This window comes from Macrosteles quadrilineatus, unplaced genomic scaffold (genome assembly GCF_028750875.1).
Source record: "Macrosteles quadrilineatus isolate MER2022 unplaced genomic scaffold, UCM_ALF_1.0 Scaffold_2__2_contigs__length_208266976, whole genome shotgun sequence".
In the NCBI taxonomy this organism is placed as follows: domain Eukaryota; kingdom Metazoa; phylum Arthropoda; class Insecta; order Hemiptera; family Cicadellidae; genus Macrosteles; species Macrosteles quadrilineatus.
The window spans coordinates 206,506,654-206,530,589 of record NW_026542595.1 but is presented as its reverse complement, the minus strand read 5'-3'; the positions used below and the strand labels follow the sequence as shown (position 1 = coordinate 206,530,589).

Here is a 23,936-nt window from a genome sequence, read left to right as displayed (position 1 = left end):
GATTTTTAATGGCTTTCACACCTTAAGCTCTTAAAAATCTAACTACAGCGCGCACTTCACAGTCGGCGGCAGTCTCAATTGGCGGCACCATTTTGAATGCTTGAAACCGGATGTAAACACGGCCGATTTTTCTCGAATTTCCGGCTATGTCTTACCAATAGATTCACATACACAGCGCAAATGTCGAAAATGCCAATCCCAGTGCTGGAACGAAGAAATTTAAAAACGGTCCTTACTTAAAAAACGTACCTAGTATATGGCGAGCATACAAATTCAGGACCCGCTTGTTATATTGCCTAGTTTTGCAAACACACAATAACCTGTCATTTTATCAAATTTTTCACCCACCAGGGTGTCCACATTCTGGAAAGTCAGGGATAGTCATGGAAAGTCATGGAAAAAGATTCTGGTCATTGAAAGTCATGGAAATAGGCAAAAAGTCATGGAAAGTCATGGAAATACCCAATGATGGATGGATTCCAGGGGACCTTTCAATGCTCTAGTCGGTCGTAACCCCAACTATTGTAGCATTTTCCAAATTTTTCACAAATGTACGACAATTTCAATTTATACAGTTGTCTTAGTTTATGGGTTTTGAGTTTGTATTAGTTCATTGTTGTACCTATTGTACTCCATTGTTATCTGTTATTACATATTTCAATATTTTCTGTGAAATAACTTGTCTAGGCAGTATTATTCGTGTGTATATGGTATATTATAATTTTTGAGTTAAGTTCGTGAGTCATGGAAATCAATGGTTAATGGTCATGGATAGTCATGGAAAGTCAGGGAAATTAAAGACAAAATTTCTGTGGACACCCTGCCCACTATTTCCTGCCAGGCGTTGTCCTGTTTCTTCCTGTTATCATGATAACCTTTATCACTTACTGTAGAGAGAAGGGGATACTCCTTAACTGCTTCAATCAAAAGTTTATCTACACTCATGTCACACACAAGGCTCTCTTCTGGTGCATGCAGATTGGATCCAACGTCCGACAACAATGCCCCAGAGAGCAAAGTCGTTAGAAGGTGTCAGATTTAATATATTTCTTGTGGGTTTTGATGTCTAAGAATCCAAAAAATGAAAAATGAAAAATCCAAAATACAATTGTGTTTCTGTATTAAGAAAATATTCAATGGAAGACATTTTGCAGGAAATAAAACACAATTTTTTATTACAAATATTAGTTTATTCCACAAAGTTTTCACAGTTAATAAAATACATTTATCACAAAACATCAATAAATAAAAATGACTCATTCAACACTAATAAATCTAGTAGGATATTAAATCCGAAATACTGGCTAAGGACCGAGATCTCAGCAAATTAAAAAAATATTAGTTTAACGGTGTGACGAAAATACCATCTATTTAATGTTTTATTTAATACCATCTATTTAATGTTTTATTTATGCCTATATGTTAAACCACACTAAGAGTTGATGGTAAAAGAAAGCAACCCTATAAATAGAGAGTCCTAAATATTGTGAAATAAAGAAACCTTACATTAAAGTGTAATGAATTACATAGTAACGCCTAAATGCCGATGTTCCTAGACTGTCCTGCTTCTAACTTGCCTGCCTGATTGTCCAGTATTGATCTCTGCCTAAGTAGACCTACGCTTGCCTGACTGGACACACCTAAATGTTGCAAGTAAAATACATGTCAAATCTCACTATATACTCATTGCAGCCCAATAACCTAGAGTTATAGAATACAAGACTCGTTTACTGACATTACGAAACTCATATAATTGCCTAACTAAACAAAACTTAATTATTTGTGTATGTTCTTATCTCGTAGAGAAACTTCATAACCTAAACCTGTTGTAGAGTATAAGTTAAAGCCTTAAAAAAACACGAATCCTGATATAAAATTGTTTCTTTATTGACTTAACATTATTAAATATTTTTCACAGTTATTTGCTAACAATTTTGATCTGTTTTTGATGTCTTCTAATTGTTGGCTTTCTTGTCCCAACAGTACGCCTATTGTTTTGTATCACAGAAAAAAACCGTTGTCATTGTAAATATTTCAAAAATAACCAACAATTTGTTTTGAAAAACTTGTTTGCAACAACGATATTAAGACATCTAGATCTACAACCTAGCTTAATGCAAGTACCTATGCCAAAATGAGGGTTTCACAGATGGAAGTGCGTTAAAAATATTAACAAACTATAATTTTTCCTAGAAAATTAAACAGTAAAATGTATAGAATGGTTTTGGATTTGAAAACTAAAACGAACTCACCTAAAAATGTTTTTTTACTATAGAGCAAGAGCCCATGACTGCCAGACCTTCGCTATTTTATAAAAGCTGAAAGTTTTTCAGCAAATGCTCCCAGTTCAGTTAAGAATGATCGGCAACTATGACATTTGGATTTTGGTTACTTTGGTAACAAAAAGGTAACAAAGGTCTGAAATTTGTAAATAACCATCGTTATAGTATAAAGCTTTGTTCTTTCATATTTTCTTCAGAGGAATGTTAGAAATCATTTCCCCCATTGCCAGAAACTTTGTGCAGTTTAAACTCTCTGCCAGACACCCTTAAAAACTAGGTATGACGAAGATTAATTTTCGTCATTTTATAAATCTCAGCTTATAAAAATTCAGTTTTATACTATGAAGTTAATTAACGCAATTATTAAATGTGTTACTTAATTAAGAACACATATTGCAAATTATAACAATAAATAAACTAAATGTGTCCAATGGCTTTAGAACATAATTACATATTTTCAAAACACTGAAGGAATAAACAAACAATTAAATGCAAATATAACATATGTTTACATCAAACATATGGTTTATTATAAAAACAGACTGTGAGGAAGAAAGTAAGTTATTTAACCGTTTACATTTGGCACAGAAACCTGTTCCAAACTGGAACTGAATTCACTGTTTGCAGGTAACAGTTAAGCTTATTACGGCAGACTTTTAAGTGTCTGGCTAGATGAAGTTACCAACGAAAGTGTCTGGCTTTTGAGAAAACTTCTTTTGATAGCCCTCCAAATAACATATATCAATTTCAGCTTTTATAAAATGACGAACAATTTATCTTCGTCATACCTAGTTTTTAAGGGTGTCTGGCAGAGGGTTTAAACCGCACAAAGTGTCTGGAAATGGGGGAAATGATTTCTAACATTCCTCTGAAGAAAATATCAATGAACCAAGCTTTATACTATAACGATGGTTATTTGCAAATTTCAGACCTTTGTTACCTTTTTGTTGCCAAAGTAACCAAAATCCAAATGTCATAGTTGCCGATCTTTCTTAACTGAACTGGGAGCATTTGCTGAGAAAACTTTCAGCTTTTGTAAAATGACGAAGGTCTGGCAGTCATGGGCTCTTGGGCTACTAAGGCCATCAAGCTATCAAAACCTATCTTCTCATTTTATGACAAGCTTGACCTTATGCCAACGATCTCTATACTACAACTGGATTGCACACTGTAGTGCTCAGAACTAGGATTGTATCGGTGCAACCTAAGGATGTACCACACGGCATCAGCCACACATTTAACGGGGCTAAAAAACGATGTAAGTAGACTCCCGATTATCCAACGGGGCTACCCTGCGGTCATGGATAAAAACCAATGTAAAGTAGACTCCCGATTATCCAACGGGGCTACCCTGAGGTCATTGATAAAAACCAATGTAAAGTAGACTCCCGATTATTCACAAGTGGATTAACCACAATACCAAAAAATCTGAATCAAAAGTGTATTATGCAAGTTAAATGTGCGTTATAGGAAGATGTTTAGCCTGAGAAGGCTTATCAACGGACAGACTGTTTACTCGAGTTGCCGTTGTTTACTTCATTGACCACCAATGTGTCACTGATTTTAGAATCTCAATGAGTTGAAAAGTTAGATTTTGTGTGTGTATACATTTTTGATATTAGGCCTATACATACAGGTAGGCTCTCCAATATTATTCGTTATGTAAGTAGACAAGAACCAAATTTAAAATGTTTTCACTAGTGATGGTCAAAAACCGAAACTTTAAAAATCGAATCCCGAATCTCAAAACCTAAACGGAAAACTTTTTTTACTTAGCTGGTTGCAAAGGTCAAGGTTACAAAAAATACACATAATCATAAAATGTTAAGTATGCAATCAAAACTGAAAGAGATAGACTCCTGACCGTGACATAACATAAATGTGTGAATGTGACTGATAATCTTAAAACCCAATACAACATAATTTTTTTACCAAAAAAATTAAACTTCTAACACCAACATAAACATGAATATTAGATTAATTTGAACATTTAGTGGTCAATATTTCATTGTGTTTAGTAAATTTTGATGTGAAACTTAATTGTACCAGTTACAGTATTTAAGATACCTTTTGAAGTTCAGGATAAAATTTACTTGTTTCATTACTGTTAATGGTGATGTTTGCTCTGTTGCTACCAGCTTGTTTGGAAAAAGTGTTAAAAATACCCCCGCTGCAGCAAACCTGCAGACTAAGCGAATTTCCATTTGACTGATTGGATTTACACTGAAATGTCTACTTAAAAATATAACATTTATTCCCTATTTAAATAGAATAAGTTTAACAAGTACTTAGGTTTGCTGCATCAGGGAGGGTAAAACTGTTTTTTTTTTTTGTAAAATGTTAATAGTTAGTAAGAAATAAAAACATTTTCCAAATTTGATCAAAATATGTTCATAAAAAAGCAAACTACAACAGTTGACTTATTCTCCATAAGAATAACATGAGAATTTTAAATTTACAATTTTTTGGAATTTTCTCCGTAACCATTAGGCGCATAACAACGCTTCAATATACTAAATTATTTGTTTTTTTAAGCTCTACAAAATGGTTTGGAAAGAAATTGCTAAATTTTATGTTTTTTGGGTCAAAAATGGGAAAAACCTATTTTTTACCCCATAAAACCCCCCGTAAACCCCCGTTCCCATGGTCCGATCATGCTGGATCGCGAACTCGTTCGAATAAACGTAGGTTTACACGTTTGTACCAAATTTCATCAAAATCGGATCATTTTTGCTCGAGTTATCGTGCTAACGGACACACACATCTATATAAATAAAATTAGAGTTTTGTCTGTACATTGCTCAGAATCATAAACTTTTAGGTTATTTTTACGTTTTATACATTAGAGAAACCGAAACAAGTCTCATTTAAATTTCTGTCTGTCTTCATGTCTGTTACGACCCAAGAGCCATTTTACGCGGCCTACTCCTGAAAAACGAGAGTACCTATCAAGTTCCAAATCATTTTAATGTATTCACTGGATTGGCGAAATTGTCTTTAGCCATTAAAATATGGCGTCACCACTTTGTAAATAAAATAACGGACGTTTAAAAACCCAATTTTGTGCGATTTTTTGTTAAGTTTTCTCCCAATGTTTAGCACATATTCTTCTATGAAATAACGAACAGCTGTTCAAATCAAGATTATTTCTTCTAGCTGTCACTGATATGTTTACATTGAATGTTGTTTACAAATACCGCAACCATTTCCGATCACGTTTTGAAAGCAAATCCAAACCAATTAAGATTAAAAACGTTTTTCCTTACATAACGGATTTAATTAATCGCAAGTGCAACAATATGTAGGGTAACAGTAAATGAAAATAGAGATTCTTTGTGTATAAAATTGTTCTTGAGTTTTGATAACCGGGAAATAGACCTTGAATCTGAATCAGTGTTGTATATTGCTGGGAAACTTGCATTTTTTAAATGAGCGTTTTCAGTCGAGACTCGGCACACGACCGACGCGCGTCTACTTGTCTATTGTAAAAATAAAAGTAGGCCTACTGTGTATTTATGTTTTATTCGTCATGTGTATAAGTGTACAGTTCGTGTATGTGTTTCAAAAACTCCAAGACGCACCTAATGGGGAAGCTCAAGACCTTTAGAACTGATGATGGCGATTTAATTTCACCGAAATGCATCTCCTGTAATAGGATACATTAGGATCGACCAGCGGACACAGGTAATTTAGCCTTTTATTGATTGTCATACCGATCCGGAACAACAACAAACAACATAAAATGAAGTTATGTATAATAAATAGTTTGGCCAGCATATCTGAAAATATGCAAACCAACTGCTGTTTTTTTATATAAGAAGGTTTCAACTGATTACTATAAGATCCCCGTGCGTAGAACGGGTACACAGCTAGTATATATCTAAGTATAAAAGAGGATGTTTGTATATATATATATATACTAGCTGTAACCCGCGGGCTTTGCCCCGTTTAACTTCTTAATTTTCAAGATTATCTCGTTCGCATGGCTCAATCACGTCCTGGTTGAACTTTGTTCGCTACGCTCACTCACCTTTAGGTTGGAGCTCGTTCGCTACGCTCACTCACCTTTAGGTTGGAGCTCGTTCGCTGCGCTCACTTGCCTTCAGGTTAGCTCGTTCGCTACGCTAACTCGCCTCCAGGTTGAAGTTCGTTCGCTACGCTCACTCACCTTTTGGTTGCAAATTAGCTGTTGTCATAAATGTAAAAGAAATAATAGTGCTGCACCCTGTTGGTAATCCTTGTAACTTTAATGCTATTGAACATCATAGAACAGAACCAACTTGTTTAATTGAAACAGCTGTTAAGATTCAATAATTCCATTTCTCATAAGGTTAACATGGGAAACTCCAGAGCCACTGGGGCGGAGCCCGAAAGGATTTTTGAAATAAGAATATGCCTATATGTTAATCGGGAATGTGAGCTATCATCATGCCAAATTTCAGCCCAATCCGACCAGTATTTTTCGAGTTTACTTTTCCCATACACACATACACACATACAGCAACCACCTCTTTTTTATAATAGTATAGAAGATAGATAGATATATGTTTGGCAGTGATAAACTCAGACACCGCAGAACCGATTGCCACGAAACTTGGTACATACGTGTAGAATTTCATGGAATAGGTTTATACACCATCAATTTCGTGATCCGTCCAATCGGCTCCGCCCCAGTGGCTCTGGAGTTAACCTTATGAGAAATGGAATTAATAACAGCTGTTTCAATTAAACAAGATGGTTCTGTTCTATGATGTTCAATAGCATTTAAGTTACAAGCGAACGAGCTAACCTGAAGGCAAGTGAGCGCAGCGAACGAGCTCCAACCAGGACATGATTGAGCCATGCGAACGAGATCATCTTGAAAATTAAGAAGTTAAACGGGGCGAAGCCCGTGGGTACAGCTAGTATATATATGTATATAAATATCTCAATATATAAATATATATATATATATATGAATTTGAACGGATGGTGTTTTTGGCCTCTAGGGCCCTCAAAACGAAAAAAAAATCGGTCCCGCGTCCAGGTCTTACCATGAGTACTACAGTAATAGCTATATGGGAAATTCGCTAACAATAACAATGGCACAAAAAAATGTCAGCAGTTTCAAAAATAAAACTGACAAAATCTTCAATTTCGAAACTTTTGAATCTCGAAACTAGGTGATCGAATCTCGAAACCGAAACTAAGTTTTGATGGTTTTGAGATTTGAGATTCGATTTTGACACATTACTAGTATCCACACAAATTTTCAAATGTTGTTCTGAAAGTAAACCTGTGTATTAAAGCTTGAATATGTAATGTTAGTTATTTTCTGGGTATTTAAGGTTGGTTTTGCATTATCCACGATTTCAATTATCCATAATTGGAGACGGTCGGGAGTGTACTGTATCTTTAATAAAACTTATTCAATTTAAAAGCAGGGTTTACCGTTGTACTTTTCATAAAATTATGGAGATTTTGGTGTATTGTTATGTACTTTGATAATATAGTTTACGACCAAATTATTTTGATACAAAAAATTTTACCATGATCTCTACAGTTTCATGCACATTACAATTGCATAAATTAATTGAAAGTTAAGCTTTAAGCTACTGTGGACAGATATATAGCAGTTTTTTTGAGCGTGAACATAATAACGCCACAAGAGGCAATGTGTAAACAGCGACAGTTCCTCGTTAAGTGGTCGGTCGGAAACCCCAGCACAGAGCGTGCAATCTAGTTGTAGTATTGAGAATAGAGATCAATATCTCACACCTATGAATTAGTTAAATAGATAAATAGATAATTTAATATTATCTATATTAATATAAGATAAATAGTTAATTTAAATTCATAATTTTTCAAGCCATGCACTTAAGTGAATTATTCAAACTTTATTTTTATTCTCAAAATATAGTTAGGGCCTAATCAAATGAATTGAAGTATGTAGTAGAACAGACTAAAAACAACCTGGTCTAAAGACTACCTCTCTAAGTACAATCGGTATTTGGACCTAACGCTTAAGGTACAAGTGATCAGGTGTAATCTAACTAACTTAAAAAACCTCTACATAGCCTCATCTAACCCGTCATCAAATTTGATTTAAAAAATTAGTGACTGCAGCACAAATATGATATGATGTGCAAAAGTTAAAAGTAATAAGAAAATTGTCAAATAGTTGTTGGTAAACCCACCAAATGACCAAAGTAGTCGGTGGCATAGTTTTTCATCAGAACCATGCAAAAACATTCTCACAAATGAGGGCAAAGTCAACCAAAAGTTTATCGATATTTTTTAGAGAGTGGAATAATACATGCCTCTTTACTCGACTGTGACTACCGTAGTTAATACTAAGTTTAGCAAAAAATGACAAAAAAGAGGCTGAGAATTTAAATTTGATGTGATCTTTAAACCTTTACCGGTAATGGAACGGAACATGATCTGTTATCACCAGTAGTCTGTTGACTACTGCAAGTAATAAGGCCTAAATACTTACCTGCATTTAAACGTGGAGAATAGGGAAGGTTCACCTAGTATCTCCTCTGGTTGTAACCACCACCGCCGCCATAACCACCTTGGTTGCCACCACCGTAGCCACCTGGATAACCATTTTAATCAAACACACTGAACAACGGTATTGTAAGATGAAATTATTTAAAGTACCACGCGTTTTAATTTGCACGTTTTAATATGCATGCACTTTATAGATATAGATTAGAAGAGTGTGGTAAGGGAAGTTTTCTGTCTCTCTCGTGCTAGCCTCCTACAAGCCACACTAATTTACAAGACCTTAACTTGTCTTTCCATTATGTTTACAGCACCTGGAAGGAGGGTTTTGGCAGGTGTCTACAGTACAAAATTGGGGATTTTCGTGTTCCTTCCAACCATTACCCAGAAAATTCCAGGCATAGACTAGGCCTACTATATAGGTGAAATCATGGCCTCCTCTTACACAATGCCGCGGCGAGACAAAAGTGGCATAATTGCCGCAGCTGGCCTGCTTAAACAGCCGTCGCACTAATTATGGAGCTTCTGGGCAATGTTTATGTTTACCTGTTTGTTAATTAGTGTTACTACTGTGGCAATAGGCCAGCTGGTGCGACATTGCCACAGACCAAAACCACAGCTACGTGCAACAAGAGTTGATAGCTAGTAGTTATCAGATGATCTCTTGTGGGCCAGCACTCGGCAGATTTGCCTGGAGTTTACCATCAAGCCCAGAATGTCTGGGAACCCAGCAGAATGAGTGTGCTGAGCCCCCCTAACCTGCAGATGGCTTGAAGCACTACGACTATCCTTGACCTAAACTCGTAGGAGTAGAGGATGGGTTGGCTATCTGAGGAAATGCATATTTCTAGTTTCTGAAGCCAAAAGGTTTTCTCAGGAATTGGGGATTCTTAACTTCTGTGGATTCTCAAGGACATCCGGCACCCAATTATAATATCGCAAACTTTTCAGAGCGCTTACAGATATCTGGGAGCTGTTGACTCCTGCCTTCATATTTAGAAATAGTTTAGCATTCAAGAGTTTCGACCAGTTTAAAAGTAAGTATACATGATCAAAGATATTGATACTGGTTCTGGTGATGTGTCAGTTTGACACTATATATAGTTTTATTTTCACTCACCATTACCGCCACCACCACCGTAAGGAGTAGCTCTGGTGTTGCCACTGACGTTGCCTCTGACCGGCCCTCCCCCATAGCCTTGCTGGTAGCTGGAGCCGAAGCCGTCGTTGCCCCACTGGCCCCCGCCTGAGTTCCATCCACCCCCAGCCATGGCCTGAGGTTGTTCCCAGGGGCCGTTGTTACCTGTAAACACGCATTCTTATTGAAGCATATGGACAACTTTCTAAACATAAATTATTATTGAATTTATAAAATTTGCTTCTAAATTGACATAGCCTACTCCTTAATTTACTGTCAACAATGTAGGTATGTGGTTAACCTTTGAATGTTACACATCACCGTAAATTCAAGATACTGAAGTGTTGGATTTTGAGAAAGATGTTACGGGATATTTTTATTTCAAAACGGTTTTAACAAATTAAAACACATCCATCCACGTCTTTAAACTCATCATTCTGACATAGTTTCTTATAGATTACAACCACCTTCAGCCTCACTTTCCCCGGTTTTTGAAAATCGTCATTAAGGTGTAAGGTGGCTTGTGATTTCAGCCACCATTATTGAATTATTAAGGCTCGATTGCAGGAAAATTTTAATTATAGATGTTGTCTTTCACTGACCAAAAACCGTTAAAATTCAACTTATTAGGGTTAAATATTTAAAGCCTTTGACTTATAGAGGTACTTTAAACATTGTGATTTATGGGGATTTCAAGGGAATTATAAAAAATTCTAGATATCAAGGAATTTGAGATGTCAAGGTTTGAGTTATTGAAATCCTATTGTATTGTGTTCACGGACATGTTATTATACATCTAAAGATAGGCCCTACCAATATACATAAAAAGTTTAGCAGATGATAGTGTTTTTCAAAATTAAAATTAAGTCAGTCCCGGGCCTAGGTCTTACCATGCCACTTACTAGCTTTAGGGGGAAATTGGCAAAAAAATAAATGACATACTTTCAAAAGATGTGAAACTCACCACCCCAGCCGCCACCGCCGCCGCCATAATTGCCACTGTTGTCCCAGTCATTGCCTTGGTTATCCCAGGCAGCCTGGTTGCCTCGACCTCCACCTCCGCCTCCTTGTCTATTCTGGGACATCTTGGCCATGTCTGCCTTACTGAGCGCCTTCTTCACATCTATTCGCTTGCCCTTCAACGTATGGGTTCCTTGCACTAAACATAACAAATTCTTTACATTATTGTCGCCTCATCGTAACAAATGAATCCCAAACTGGGAAATCTTCAGCAGTCTTTAGTGATGTGCGATACGTATCGTATCGTATCGGAATATCGCGATACGATATTTGAAAAACGATACGTATCGTATCGCCTAAAACAATATTTGTATTTATATCGGCACATAGAGCGATACGATTCATGTCAAAACAATATTTTTAAGCTTTTTTTGCGCAGGCCGAGCAAACTGCAAAATCTGTACTCTGTGGATGTGTAGTTTGAAATAGGAGTTTTTGACGTCTGTATTTTTGGTTTTTACTTGATAAAGTACCAGTCCCATCCCAGTCCAGTCCATTTCCACTAGCGTGCTATATAGCACTAGCAGTGTAGAGTGTGGGAACTGCCTGGGGCAATTACATTAATGTATCTGCAATCCTAAAATGCTATGAGAAGGATAGGCAAACAGGTCCAAGACGTAGGGAGTTATGAAGGAAGTAGTAAAGGCGAGCAGTGTGGAGTGTGGAAATGGATTAATGTATCTGCAATACTAAGACTGTTTTCAGAGTAAACTAATGATTTTCCCCGAGCAAAGCTTGGTCCCCAGGTACTTATATAAATTTTCCGTTTCTAGGTTAGGTAGGGGAGGGGGGAAACGATACGATACGTATCATTTTTGACGATACGATTCGCGTATCGCGATACAGACGCCCGATTCAATACGGCGATACGATATTTTTTTCCGATACGTATCGTATCGCTGTATCTCGATTACACGTCCGTATCGCCCATCACTAGCAGTCTTAGCGAACTCGTCAATTTCCGCTGCGGTCTCAGCGAATGGGCGAGTTGAGGAACATGAAATGGAAATGGGAAACATGGACCTACGTTATTTCAGTTCAGAGTGGTTCTACTGTATTAGGTACTGTAAAAAATGTCTTACTGTAGGTTTCCTGGATAGTTTATAGAATTCAAACCTTTAACTAAGTATAAATAATAATAAATCTTTATTTCTCTCACAAGTAGCCTAATACAATAGATTATAACGTATTGACATGTGTGCTGGATATTAAATTAATGTAGGCTAGCCTATAACTACAGAAGTAACAAAATCAACCAACTTACAGCAAACTTTATCCACAGGATCATAGTCATCGAATTCCACAAAGCCGAAGCCTCGCTTTTTACCAGTTTCTTTTTCTGATACAATTGTTGCAGAAACCACACTTCCAAATTGTCCAAAATAGTCTTTCAAGTCCTGTTCTTCATGCTCCTCTTTTAATCCACCAACAAATAATTTCTTGACGGTCGCTCCGCTTTCAGGTCTTCCGATTTCCTAAAAAACAATTATTTTAAAATACTTTGCCACAGACATTGTCAAGAAAATGCCAAATTATTTTTTATAGGCCTAAATTTATAGATTTAAAAAATTTATCACCTTACAAGTTTAGTGTTAGGCCTATACATAAATGGGTCTTATTTCAAACATTTAAGTTAGCCTAGTTAATTTCTTTCCAAAGATAACAATAATAACGCAATCATTCAAAAGAGGGTTCAAAAAAGGGAGGGGAGGTTATAAAGCACTTGTATCCAAATTTATTTTATAAAATATCCCAATGAAAAAAGATACAGAATATCGATCTCTTTAGAAGTAGCGCAAAGCGCAAAAGTGAAAAATCTATGTCACAAGCCATTTTGAAACCAATACTTATGATTTTGTTTTTCATCATATTTTTACCTGCTGTTATCGGTGGACATAATAGTAGAAAGACAGGGTTTAATGACTAGAGGGGAGAAAAATTCTGTGCGAGTAGCACTTAAACCTAAGTAAGATCATAAAAGTGTATGTTATATTTGTTCAATTGTATACTTTTATATTACAGAGTTGTTATTATTTCAGAGGGTATTATGTTCATTCAGGGATCAAATGTCTATATTCTATGATAGCTTGTAATCAAATCTTTTTCGTAAATTATAAAATTGTTTTAGCGATTAAACCCAAATAACCAAACTGAGCAAGGCTCGGCCCCCCGGTACTTTTTTTAAAAGTACCTAGTTGCAATAATTTAGTTAATCTAACAGCTAGTTTACTTTCTGCAAACTGTAACTAAAATCTTGAAGTTTTAAGTTGTTTACAAAATATCTATGGTGTGTTGGTATAATTTTATAATCATAATGAATGAATAATCATAAATTCATTTGTCCTACCAAGGATTTGCAATTTTAGGGTAGGACTAAATGTGTAATTTCGCACAAAGTGACCCAAAATGGTCATGTAGTCATTTTTTTTTTGTAATTTTGTTGCAAATTTAATCTGTGTGAATAATGTTCACTCATGTAAGAGACATTTTGGTCGGCAAACTATTGCTTAATTGTTTACAATAGAATCCCAGTATAAATAGGCTTAGATGAATCCCAAATTTCCGGTATTAAATTAAAGCCTCGAGATTGAAACCCCAACCAATGACTTACCGTTCTGGGTACGGCTCGTTTGGGCTCCACGACTCTGCCATCAACTTTGTGGGGACGGGCGTTCTGAGCATCATCAACCATAGCAGCTTGTGAATATGTAATAAAACCAAAGCCACGAGACCTGGAATGATTGTTAGTTATTAATTATTAACAACTTTAAATACAAATAAATTACCCTAAGTTTTAGTGTGGTTTTGTAAAATCTAGAATCATTGCATGATTAACTTAGGGTGACCCGGGGCAATTCTGGCACGGGGCAATTATAGCAATGGCCTATATTTTTTTTAAATTTCAGCTTTACAGATCAGTGAAGCAATATTTGTTATTTCAGCATATACCTCCTATATATAGGAAAGCATTTTTGTAAAAATAAAATGTTTGCAGTAATTTTTATTAGCGATTAAAAAAGTACTTTCTTCCACAGCCCGAGGATATCGAAACATCGCACACGGCTAATTTTTTTTCCCCTATGAATTTTATATTTTATTTTTTTTTATACTCAAAGATAATTGTTCAGACTTAAAACTTCATGAACAAAAATAGTAATAGCAGTTATCCCTTTAAGATATTTAAATTTAAATGGGTGCTATAATTGCCCCATTTTCATATGCTATGGGGCAATTGTGGCAAAGAACCCGGGGCAATTATGGCAGCTATATATCTTTATACAAATAATGTATAAATTAAAGAATAAATTGTATAACAACGTGTGTTATGTGTAATATGTTTCATTTCAGTTCATTTGGATGGCTTTGTAAACACCTTTTGCTTAGATTACTCTATGGCAGCCTGATTATTTTTATTGTTTATTGTTGCTAGAAGTTTTGAGGTTAAGGCCCTTGTACGCTTGTACTGTCTTACCGGTTTATTCACAACTTCCTTATAAATAGAGATAGAACAAAAATTAAAACACCATCTTAAACATCTAAATTAGGTCTATGCCATGATTGCCCCAATGTCAGAGCAATTTAAACAATAAGGAAAATATAAGGTATTGCTATAATTGCCCCAAGGTTGGGGCAATTCTGGCATCTGACACTCCAAAAAAAAAAACCTCAAACCCCCTTAAGGGGAGTTTGAGATTGTTGTCTAAATATATGAAAACACTAGAGGAATAACATAGAATTACTATGGTAATTGTCAAAATAAAATGAAAAATATGTTCACCGCGGTACAAGCAGTTAAAGTTAAGGTTCACGTCTGGCTGCCAGAATTGCCCCGGGTCACCCTACACCTTTATTCATAAGCTAACAAAATTACAGAGTTATTAAGATAACAACTGGTTTTCATACACTTAGGCAAGCCAATAACTGTAGGTGAATTAAATTTTAAACCTGATTAAATAATATGCAATAATCTTAGGCCAATACAAAAATACCCCCGCCGCAGCAAACCTGTAGATTAAGTGAATTCCCATTTGCCTGATTTGATTTTCAATTAAATCTATTTCAATATCATTAGGTTTAATGAGTACCTAGGCTGCTACAGGGAGGGTAATAAAGTGTGTTTTTAGTAAAACATTAATAGTATTTAAAAGAGATAGATTTGCCAAGTTTGATCAAAATATATACATAAAAACAAGCTAACTACAACAGTTTACTTATTCTCCATAAGAATAACATGGAAATTTTAAATTTACAATTTTTTTTTTGTTTTATCCGTTTAACCAACAAAAAACACTTCAATATACTAAATTATTTGTTTTTTTAAGCTCTTCAAAATGGTCGAGAAATTGGCAAATCTTTTTGAGGGCCAAAAACGAGAAACTCCTATTTTTACCCCATAAATCCCTCCATAAAATCCCGTTCCCATGGTCCGAGCATGCTGGTTCGCCAACTGCTTCAAATAAACATAGGTTTACGTGTTTTTACCAAATTTTATCAAAATCAGATCATTTTTGCTTGAGTTGTCGTGCTAGCGGACATATATATGTATGAATTTTAACAGATGGTGTTTTTGGCTTTTGGGAAAATCAAAACGAAAAAGTAAATCGGTCCCGGGTCCAGGTCTTACTATGAGACCTACGGTAATAGCTTATTCCCTATATGGAAAATTCGCTAAAAGGTAGTAACTTATCAGTGTTGTTACACACAGTTCTTATTGTTGAGCCAATAATTTATCAAAATGATTTGAAACAGTTACCCTGAGTTATAAAAGGAGATATGTAAGGCTATTTTCGGGTGGAGAACAAGTTTGGCAATTAAAAAAAGACATCAAAGCCTAACAGATCAGAGTTGTAAGAAACTATTGGCTTAGTTACCTTTTTGTCTTTGGGTCCTTCATTACTACAACATCTACAATTTCGCCCCATTGTTCAAAATGTTTCTTGAGCGACTCGTCAGTAGTCCTATAATCGAGACCACCAATAAAGAGTTTACGGATGTGCTCAGGCTCCTTGTCGTTCTGAAACAAAAAATTAAAAATATTGTTTTTAAGTTCTAGGCCTAATATGCTAACTAAGAAAATATTAATTCTTCATAATATTGCCAAAATCATTTTCCAAAATAAACTTATCAAGTACACTTTTTAAATAAGTTCTATATTTCGGCATCTTTTTTTTTTATAAGTTCTATATTTCGGCATAAGCTGACGGGGATTTTACGGGGAAATTTACTACCAACCTACACCACAACAAAATACAGTAACTTAGGCCTATACTATTGAGCAGTGCTGTTGTGCAAGGTTTCAAGTTTCTAGCTCTAATCCTGGCTTAAAAATAAATCATTTCGTACCGTACTGCATTGCAGCTTGGGCTTGGGAGCGATCGCACCCACCAGGATGGCATTAGGGTTCCTTCCATGCCGCCGCGAACGTGTTAAGTTAGGTAGGCTATTATTAAAGTCAATAAAAAACGCCCTGGGAACTTTAGGGTAAAAACAGAGTGGAGCAGGGCAGGTAGCTGGTAGCCTGGCTGGTCGCTTACTCGCTTAACTGCTGGTTACCTGGAGGGTAGCTGGGACATACACACAGTGGTGCTCAGTACAGTCGCTTGTCAGCCGCCGATACTAATATTATTATCACTTAGGCCTGTAATATTAGTGGTATAGGATAAACTTTTGTTTGAATCCACCCATCCTGGCAGTTCATTCGCTATTTCATTCTACAGATCGTTGAGTACGTGACGTTTGTGGTAGTCCGGAAGGGCTTGGTTCCACAAATGCACACGGATAATAACCTCTGATATTAATTTCACTACGTCCATTATTTTATTTAATGTAAACAAAACAACATCCAAATAAATCAACTAAAACAACAACACTCCGTATACAAAGAATGTGTAGTGAAAGATCCCGCGTGGAACTTGCGAATTCGAGAATACGTGACTGTCAAGTTCTTCTATTTGCGCATGCCCCAGTCGAGCCTTCCCCGCTTGAAGCTCCCAAACAATCGACTTGGCAATTCTTCTAGCTTGCCGCCTAGCTTACTGCTACCATGTCGGCTACCTGCTAGGCGCGACTGTGTGCGTACCCATAACAACGCATGCTTTAATTCTACATCGCAGTAAGTGAGTAAGCGTCCGGCTAGGCTACCAGCTACCTGCCCTGCTCCACTGTGTTTTTACCCTTAGGCCTAATTCTAAAGCGGCAGGTTTGATCGATGAGAACATCGGCATAGATAAACGAATAAAACGAGGGTAGGCCTAACTTATTAGTGTAGGTTAACTAAATGAAAACTGTACCTTAAACTTACCTTATAGTCTTTCACCATTATAACTTCAAATCACAATCTATGTTTCAGTTCTAAAACTACAATACGATGAGCCTCCCAGTCCCGAACAATTTGATGCAGTAACTTCAGTTAGTTCACATTCACATAAACATGAAATTGAAATATTAGATTTGGTTTTAGTTTGGAATGAAATGAAAATGGCCGAACGAACATGAACAACGGAACAACACGAACCCGCCGGCCGACCGTGCGAGTGCGAACGAGAACGGAACGAGAGAGAACGAGAGGAGAGAACAGGAGAACACGAGACGAGGAGAGAAAGAGAAAGCGACTCAATTGACTCAAAGCATAGATTAAACATACTCCTCAGTTTTTTATTAACGTGGTAGTTCCAATTAAGTTTTTGTTCAGCCATACTCCAAGATATTTTATGGCCTGCTCATCAGGGTTCCAAGGTAGAAAGTTACCATATATTTGAACCATATATCTAGGGAATTAAAAAACGTTGTTTTAAGATTGACTGGGGATAAAAAGTAATCAGGACACAAGCACACTATATGTATATGTATGTGTATATAAATGCAACCATATCAATTATTTAGAAACATAACACAAAACAACAAATAGGCCTCGGAAGGCACTCGTGTGTTGGGTTGACGACGTGACGGCGGTTATTTAAACGCCTTCAATGTGAGGGACGCAATAGTTCATACTGTTGGACCAAACGAGCTCGTATTAGAGTGTTGGACCAAACGATTTTGGACCAAATGAAATACTCCCCAACTGGAGGATAAAACGATTTTGGACCAAACGAACACGGCGGTTATTTGAACGCCTTCAATGTGAGGGACGCAATAGTTCATACTGTTGGACCAAACGAGCTCATATTAGAGTGTTGGACCAAACGATTTTGGACCAAACGAACTGTTTTACAACTGTTGGACCAAACGATTTTGGACCAAACGAACTGTTTTACAAACAACTGTTGGACCAAATGAAATACTCCCCTAAGTTGTTGTGCAGTTATACAGTTGTAATTTAATTTACTCCTTTAGGACTTATTTCTCTATACCTAGACTAAATTCCTCAAACTCCAAGTCAGTGATGGGCGATACAGACGCGTATCGCGATACAGCAATGATACGATACATATAGAAAAAATATCGACTGAATATTTAAATTGAATTACTAATTGAAATTAAATTGAAAAAATATTTAATTGAATTACTAGTTGGTAATAACAGAACAGCAAGTTAGGATTATTAACTCATTGGAATACTAATTTCAATAAGAGTACCACATCAAGTATCGTTCGATAAACTGTTCCGCTGTACCACAAACCTCCCTGGGATATCATACCACCACACCCTAGTATTATGTAGGCATACTAACTCATTTGGTTCCTAATGTCAGGAGTACCACAAGTAGTAACATATCTATTAGAACCCCACTAAACCAAATAATACTATGTTATCATAAACAATAACTTGTCCCTTAGTTATATAGCCAAACAGTAAATCACACATAATTAAATTGACCCTAAAATAACAGGAACAAAATTTCGTCGACACTAGCGATCAGTGTCACCGGACATAAACAAGACACGAAAAACGAGCTTCAGAATTTACAATGGGATGAGATGTCTACTTGTGTTGGTTAGTCTATGGTTTAACTGGATGTCAGAGACATCACTTTTGGGGGTGTAGTGAGCTGACAGATTTATCAGCTGACAGATGTTTTGAAGAGTTTTATTGAATTTTGGTTGCTATGAAGAGAAAAATAAACAAAGAGACATTCTTTTAGGCTTTTCAACCAAAATGGTTTCTTTTTATTTTCTCTAAACAATTAATTATTAATTACTTTTCAAAGTTTGATAAATTAAACAATAATATTTAGTGGAAACCTCAAGACTTTTATTTAAGGTATTTTTCCTATTTAAATGAGGTTATTTTCACTAAAGGGGCAATATCTGCTAGTGTGACACTTTCTATTCCCAACTGATTTATAAAGTCTGACTGGATTTAAAATAAATTGAATATTCACAAATAAAAGAGCTACACCACACTAACGTGAAGTTGACATATTTCATTCAAATTTCAATTAACTTTATTTCAACCATCGAATATGAACTGCGCCGCTGTTTACAAATATGGACGGTTTAATCATGTGAATGACGTAAATGTTTCAATACGATAAATGATAGACAAGGTGACCCAAATACGGAAATCCTGTTTTCACAGGTTTAATCACGCCCGGCGGATGGATTTACAACAATTACTGTTTGAATACATGATTAATAATGTTTGCGTTAACGGATTAATTCAAACACGTTTAAATCTTCGATTTATGTAGGACTACCATATAACTGATTCAATGTAATCAATTATATTTTTTTTTAAACGTTGAAAATGTAAATATCATAACCAAATAAACTGTATCAGAAATCTGACGCACTTTCTTCGATTAGCTTGTCAAGAACAACAACCCTTGTCATGGGTAAGCGGTCCCGGGTTTGGGTCTTACGACGAGACTACGGTAATAGCTTGATATGGGAAATTCACTATAAATTAAATTTTAATATATGTTTTGTTTACAGCCCCCTTAATGTTATTTGATGTTGTAATTAACGTAATTGTTCGTCCTACTATAATATTATAAGTAAGAAAGTTTGGATGTATGGATGTTTGTGACAAGTAAACGCGAAAAATACTAAACCGACAGGGTTGAAATTTGGTATGATGATAGCTCACATTCCCGATTAACATATAGACTTATTCTTATATCAAAAATTATGTATTTCGGGCTCCACCCCAGTGGATCTGGAGTTTCCCATGTTAACCTGTTGAGTATGCATATTTAAAAAGAATTAAAGAATTTTGTCAGTTGTTTCAACTGCACAAGCTGGTTCTATGTTCTATGATATTAAATAGCATTAAAAAGTTATAAGGTTTACCAACAAGGTGCAGCACTATTATTTTTTTCATTTATGACAACAGCTAATTTGAACCAACTAGCAACAAAATGCTGTGGTACACAATGAGAACTCTACTTTTTTCTATGGTTTAGGTGGAGCGGTAGAACATTATGGCTATGGTAGATGTAAACGGTGTCTTCTCTCATAACTGCAATAAACATTTGATACTTATATGCCAACCCCGTACGAAGGACGGGTACTCTGCTGGTAATTTATATTGTACTTGTATTTAATTAAAATTATTGTTTTAATGACTGTTACAGTACAGTTTGTTTCTGTTATACGATTTTTATCGTTACTTATTATTAACCCTCAAATTTTCTTTTGCACCTAGTATTGGGTATTTACCAAAGCCAGAAATATCCATTGTATTTTTGTAAAATGCTGCATGATTTGAGAGGAATAAATAAATAACCATTTTATGAACTAGCCATGGCTAGTAAGTAGACCCTGGGGCCGCTTGTTCTTAAACCCTGAAAACCTTTAGCCAGCAACTACTTTTGTGGAACTGAAACATCAAAGCTTGGGTCTTTGATCGTTATCTTTTGTACTGTACGGTATTCTCTCGAATATTAGAACAGAAATATTTTCTTCTAATATTCGTGCTGTATTATATAAGAGGGCGTCTCTAAGTTGAGCTATTTTCAATATTTAACATCATGAGCTTTCCATGTTGATTGTCAGCTGTTTAAAATGACTTAAAATCAAACTTCTAATTGATTATTATATACCACTGGCTATACCATTCAGTTTTATAACAGTAAACAAACACATCCTTACTAAACATAACCTCAAGCAATACACGACCTTGGAGAATTAATTGGACTTGGGAGTGTTAAAATGCCTAAATGTTTGGATCAGTGTTGTTTTCGCTTCTCCCTAAAGAACGGGAGTATTCTGATCGGGTCCTACCTGTTTGTGCGTTCCGGAGTCGCGTTGTCCGTTCTATTACAAATCCTCGTGCAAGGATCAGGACATGTCACCGATAGGAGTCTCCTCTGGATCGCCATCTTGTTTGGAGTCCTGATCGGTCCTAGGCTCATATACGTAGTAGTACAGAAGATTCATCGTCCCATCAAAAACACTGCTGTCTGGCTTGTAATATACGGGGCGTTTGATTTGTTCGTGGTGCTGATATGGAGGCCCAAGAGTTGGAACGCACCTACGCTCTTGTGGACTTTTACTTTGTGTCTGGAACTTGTGTTGTTTTTCTACTTTGCTCTTGTTTTGTGGAGTTACAGTGTTAGTGTCACACGCCGAAAACCAACAAAAAGAGAACGGATGAGGATGGAAGTTCTGGAACCCGTCGCTGGACAAAGTAGTTCCCTCAACAAAGTGTAGTTCTCTTACAGAAGGTGAAATGAAAAATAAAGTCAATAGTTCTCTTGCAAAAGCTGAAATGCGATAAAGTTAATTTTCTCTCAAAATCAGATTGTAGTTTTCCTGTAGAAGCTATGTAAAATAAAGCTTTGGTAATTGTATACCTGACATATTGGGACTTTGTGTAAAATACGTTTAAACATGTTTGACAACGAAATATTTTTGATAATTCACAAAAAATTGGTAGTCAAACTAGACTAGGCTATACAATATTCAATGATGTACTTTTGAAGTAATTAATCTGCACTGTCCATCACCATAGACTTTGAGCTAATAAGGCAGTAAAGAAGGCTACTCTGACAGTCCATGACATATTTGACTTATCAGCCAAAGCCTGAACTACCAAACCCACTGAACTACCGTGTTCGTTGGTTTTAGATTTTTTGATAAAATAAATTTTGCATTGCATTTGTATACCATATGTTAACTTTTAGCTTATTACTTCCTGAGTGTATTGAATAACTTGATCCCGTTATCCTTGGTTTGTATAAAATTAATTCAGTAATCCAAATCAGTCCAGATTAATAAAACATTTAAAAATTAATACGAAATAAGCTATATCCAATTACAAATCACAAACTCTTTGCATCTTACGGGAATTCCAGTGAACAGTCTCGTCAACACTGAATGGTGAGTGCTCAATAGGGTCTTGAGGAAAAATCATTGCTAATGAAAATTTTGAACTAACCAAAACAATTACCAGTATTAATAGATTGTACTATGTGTCATTATGGCAACAATCTGTTATCGTGACCACTATCGTTACTATCTCCTGCAATCGCGGAGACATCATAATCTTCACCCATAAATACGAAATCGTTCTTAACGTAACCGCTGAGACACCATTGTCTGAGACCACCAATCAGGCAATCAACCACAATCTTAGACTGGCTGGTTGAAAATCCTTTATTCAAATTTAAGGATTTTTTGACACTCTGTTGAGAACCGTTTGTTTCCTGATTTTGCATAGTGCATGCATTTTGCGTTAACTGCAGGGTTTGCTTTGTATTATTTTGTGCATGAGGTTCTTTTAGCGAATTTCCCGTAGTACTCATGGTAAGACCTGGGCCCGGGACCGATTTACTTTTTCATTTTGAGGTCCCTAAAGACCAAAAACACCATCCGTTCAAATTCATATATATATATATTTATTTATTTATATATGTGTCCGTTAGCTCGATAACTTGAGCAAAAGTCATCTGATTTTGATGAAATTTGGTACAAACGTGTAAACCTACGTTTATTCGAACGAGTTCGCGAACCAGCATGATCGGACGATGGGAACGGGGGTTTATGGGAGGTTTTATGGGGTAAAAATAGGTTTTTCCCCTTTTTGACCCTAAAAACACAAAATTTCACAATTTCTTTTGAAACCATTTTGTAGAGCTTAAAAAACAACTAATTTAGTATATTCAAGCTTTATTATGCGCCTAATGGTTACGGAGAAAATTCCAAAAACTGTAAATTTAAAATTCCAATGTTATTCTTATGAAGAATTAATAAACTGTTGTCGTTTGCTTGTTTATGAACATATTTTGATCAAATTTGGAAAATGCATTCATTTCATACTAAACTATTAACATTTTACAAGAAAAACCCTTTTTACCCTCCCTGTTGCAGCAAACCTAAGTACTCGTTAAACTAATGCTGTAGGGAATAAATGTGATATTTTTAAGGAGACATTTTAGTGTAAATCCAATAAGGCAAATGGAAATTCGCTTAGTCTGCAGGTTTGCTGTGGCGGGGGTATTTAATTATTTTGTACATACACCGCTTGACATAGCCTGTAACAATAATACATTGTTGATCGGCAGAATAAAATCATTGTATCATGCAGCCATTATGTAAATCCTGAATATCTCCCACCCTACCGGCGAAATCCTAAACATTACCCGCGATCGCTGCGAATTCGGGAACATCCTCCGGTATATTTATATATCGAACACTGATATACTATGGTTAAAAAAATCAGAATGTATCTATCTACATATAATACAATAAGGGTTATGTTTATGTGTGTAAGGGGTGCTCTGCTATATCCCATTTCCAGTCGTCCTACTTAACCGATTGTTACGATTGAGGATTGAGGTTCATTTGAAAGATTATGGCCTAGCGGAGAAACGAATGTTAACTAAAAAAAAGGTAATTTACTTAAGAGTCCTTGGAGGCAAGCGGCCATCTTGGATGATATCAAACAGCTGCTGAAGAGTTAATTTATCGTCCAAAACTTTTAAAATTCCCATGTTATGCTTATGGAAATAAACAAACTGTTGTAGTTTGACTGTTTATGAACATATTTTGATCAAATTTGGAAAATGCATTTATTTTATACTAAACTATTAACATTTCACAAAAGAATAGTTATTTGTGCAA

General features: G+C 35.8%; 1 protein-coding gene across 1 annotated transcript; it reads right to left on the bottom strand.

Annotated features, from left to right (window-relative positions):
• Positions 1–1,198: 1,198 nt before the first annotated feature.
• Positions 1,199–17,423, bottom strand: LOC128986912 (heterogeneous nuclear ribonucleoprotein A1, A2/B1 homolog). The gene is made up of 8 exons (XM_054407521.1): positions 17,231–17,423; positions 15,801–15,943; positions 13,541–13,661; positions 12,194–12,404; positions 10,874–11,068; positions 9,892–10,074; positions 8,761–8,862; positions 1,199–1,640 (listed from the first exon to the last, which is right to left on the bottom strand). The coding sequence occupies exons 1-7, from the start codon at positions 17,246–17,248 to the stop codon at positions 8,795–8,797; spliced, it is 939 nt and encodes a 312-aa protein (XP_054263496.1). The 5' UTR covers positions 17,249–17,423; the 3' UTR covers positions 1,199–1,640; positions 8,761–8,794.
• Between the last annotated feature and the right edge of the window lie 6,513 nt (positions 17,424–23,936).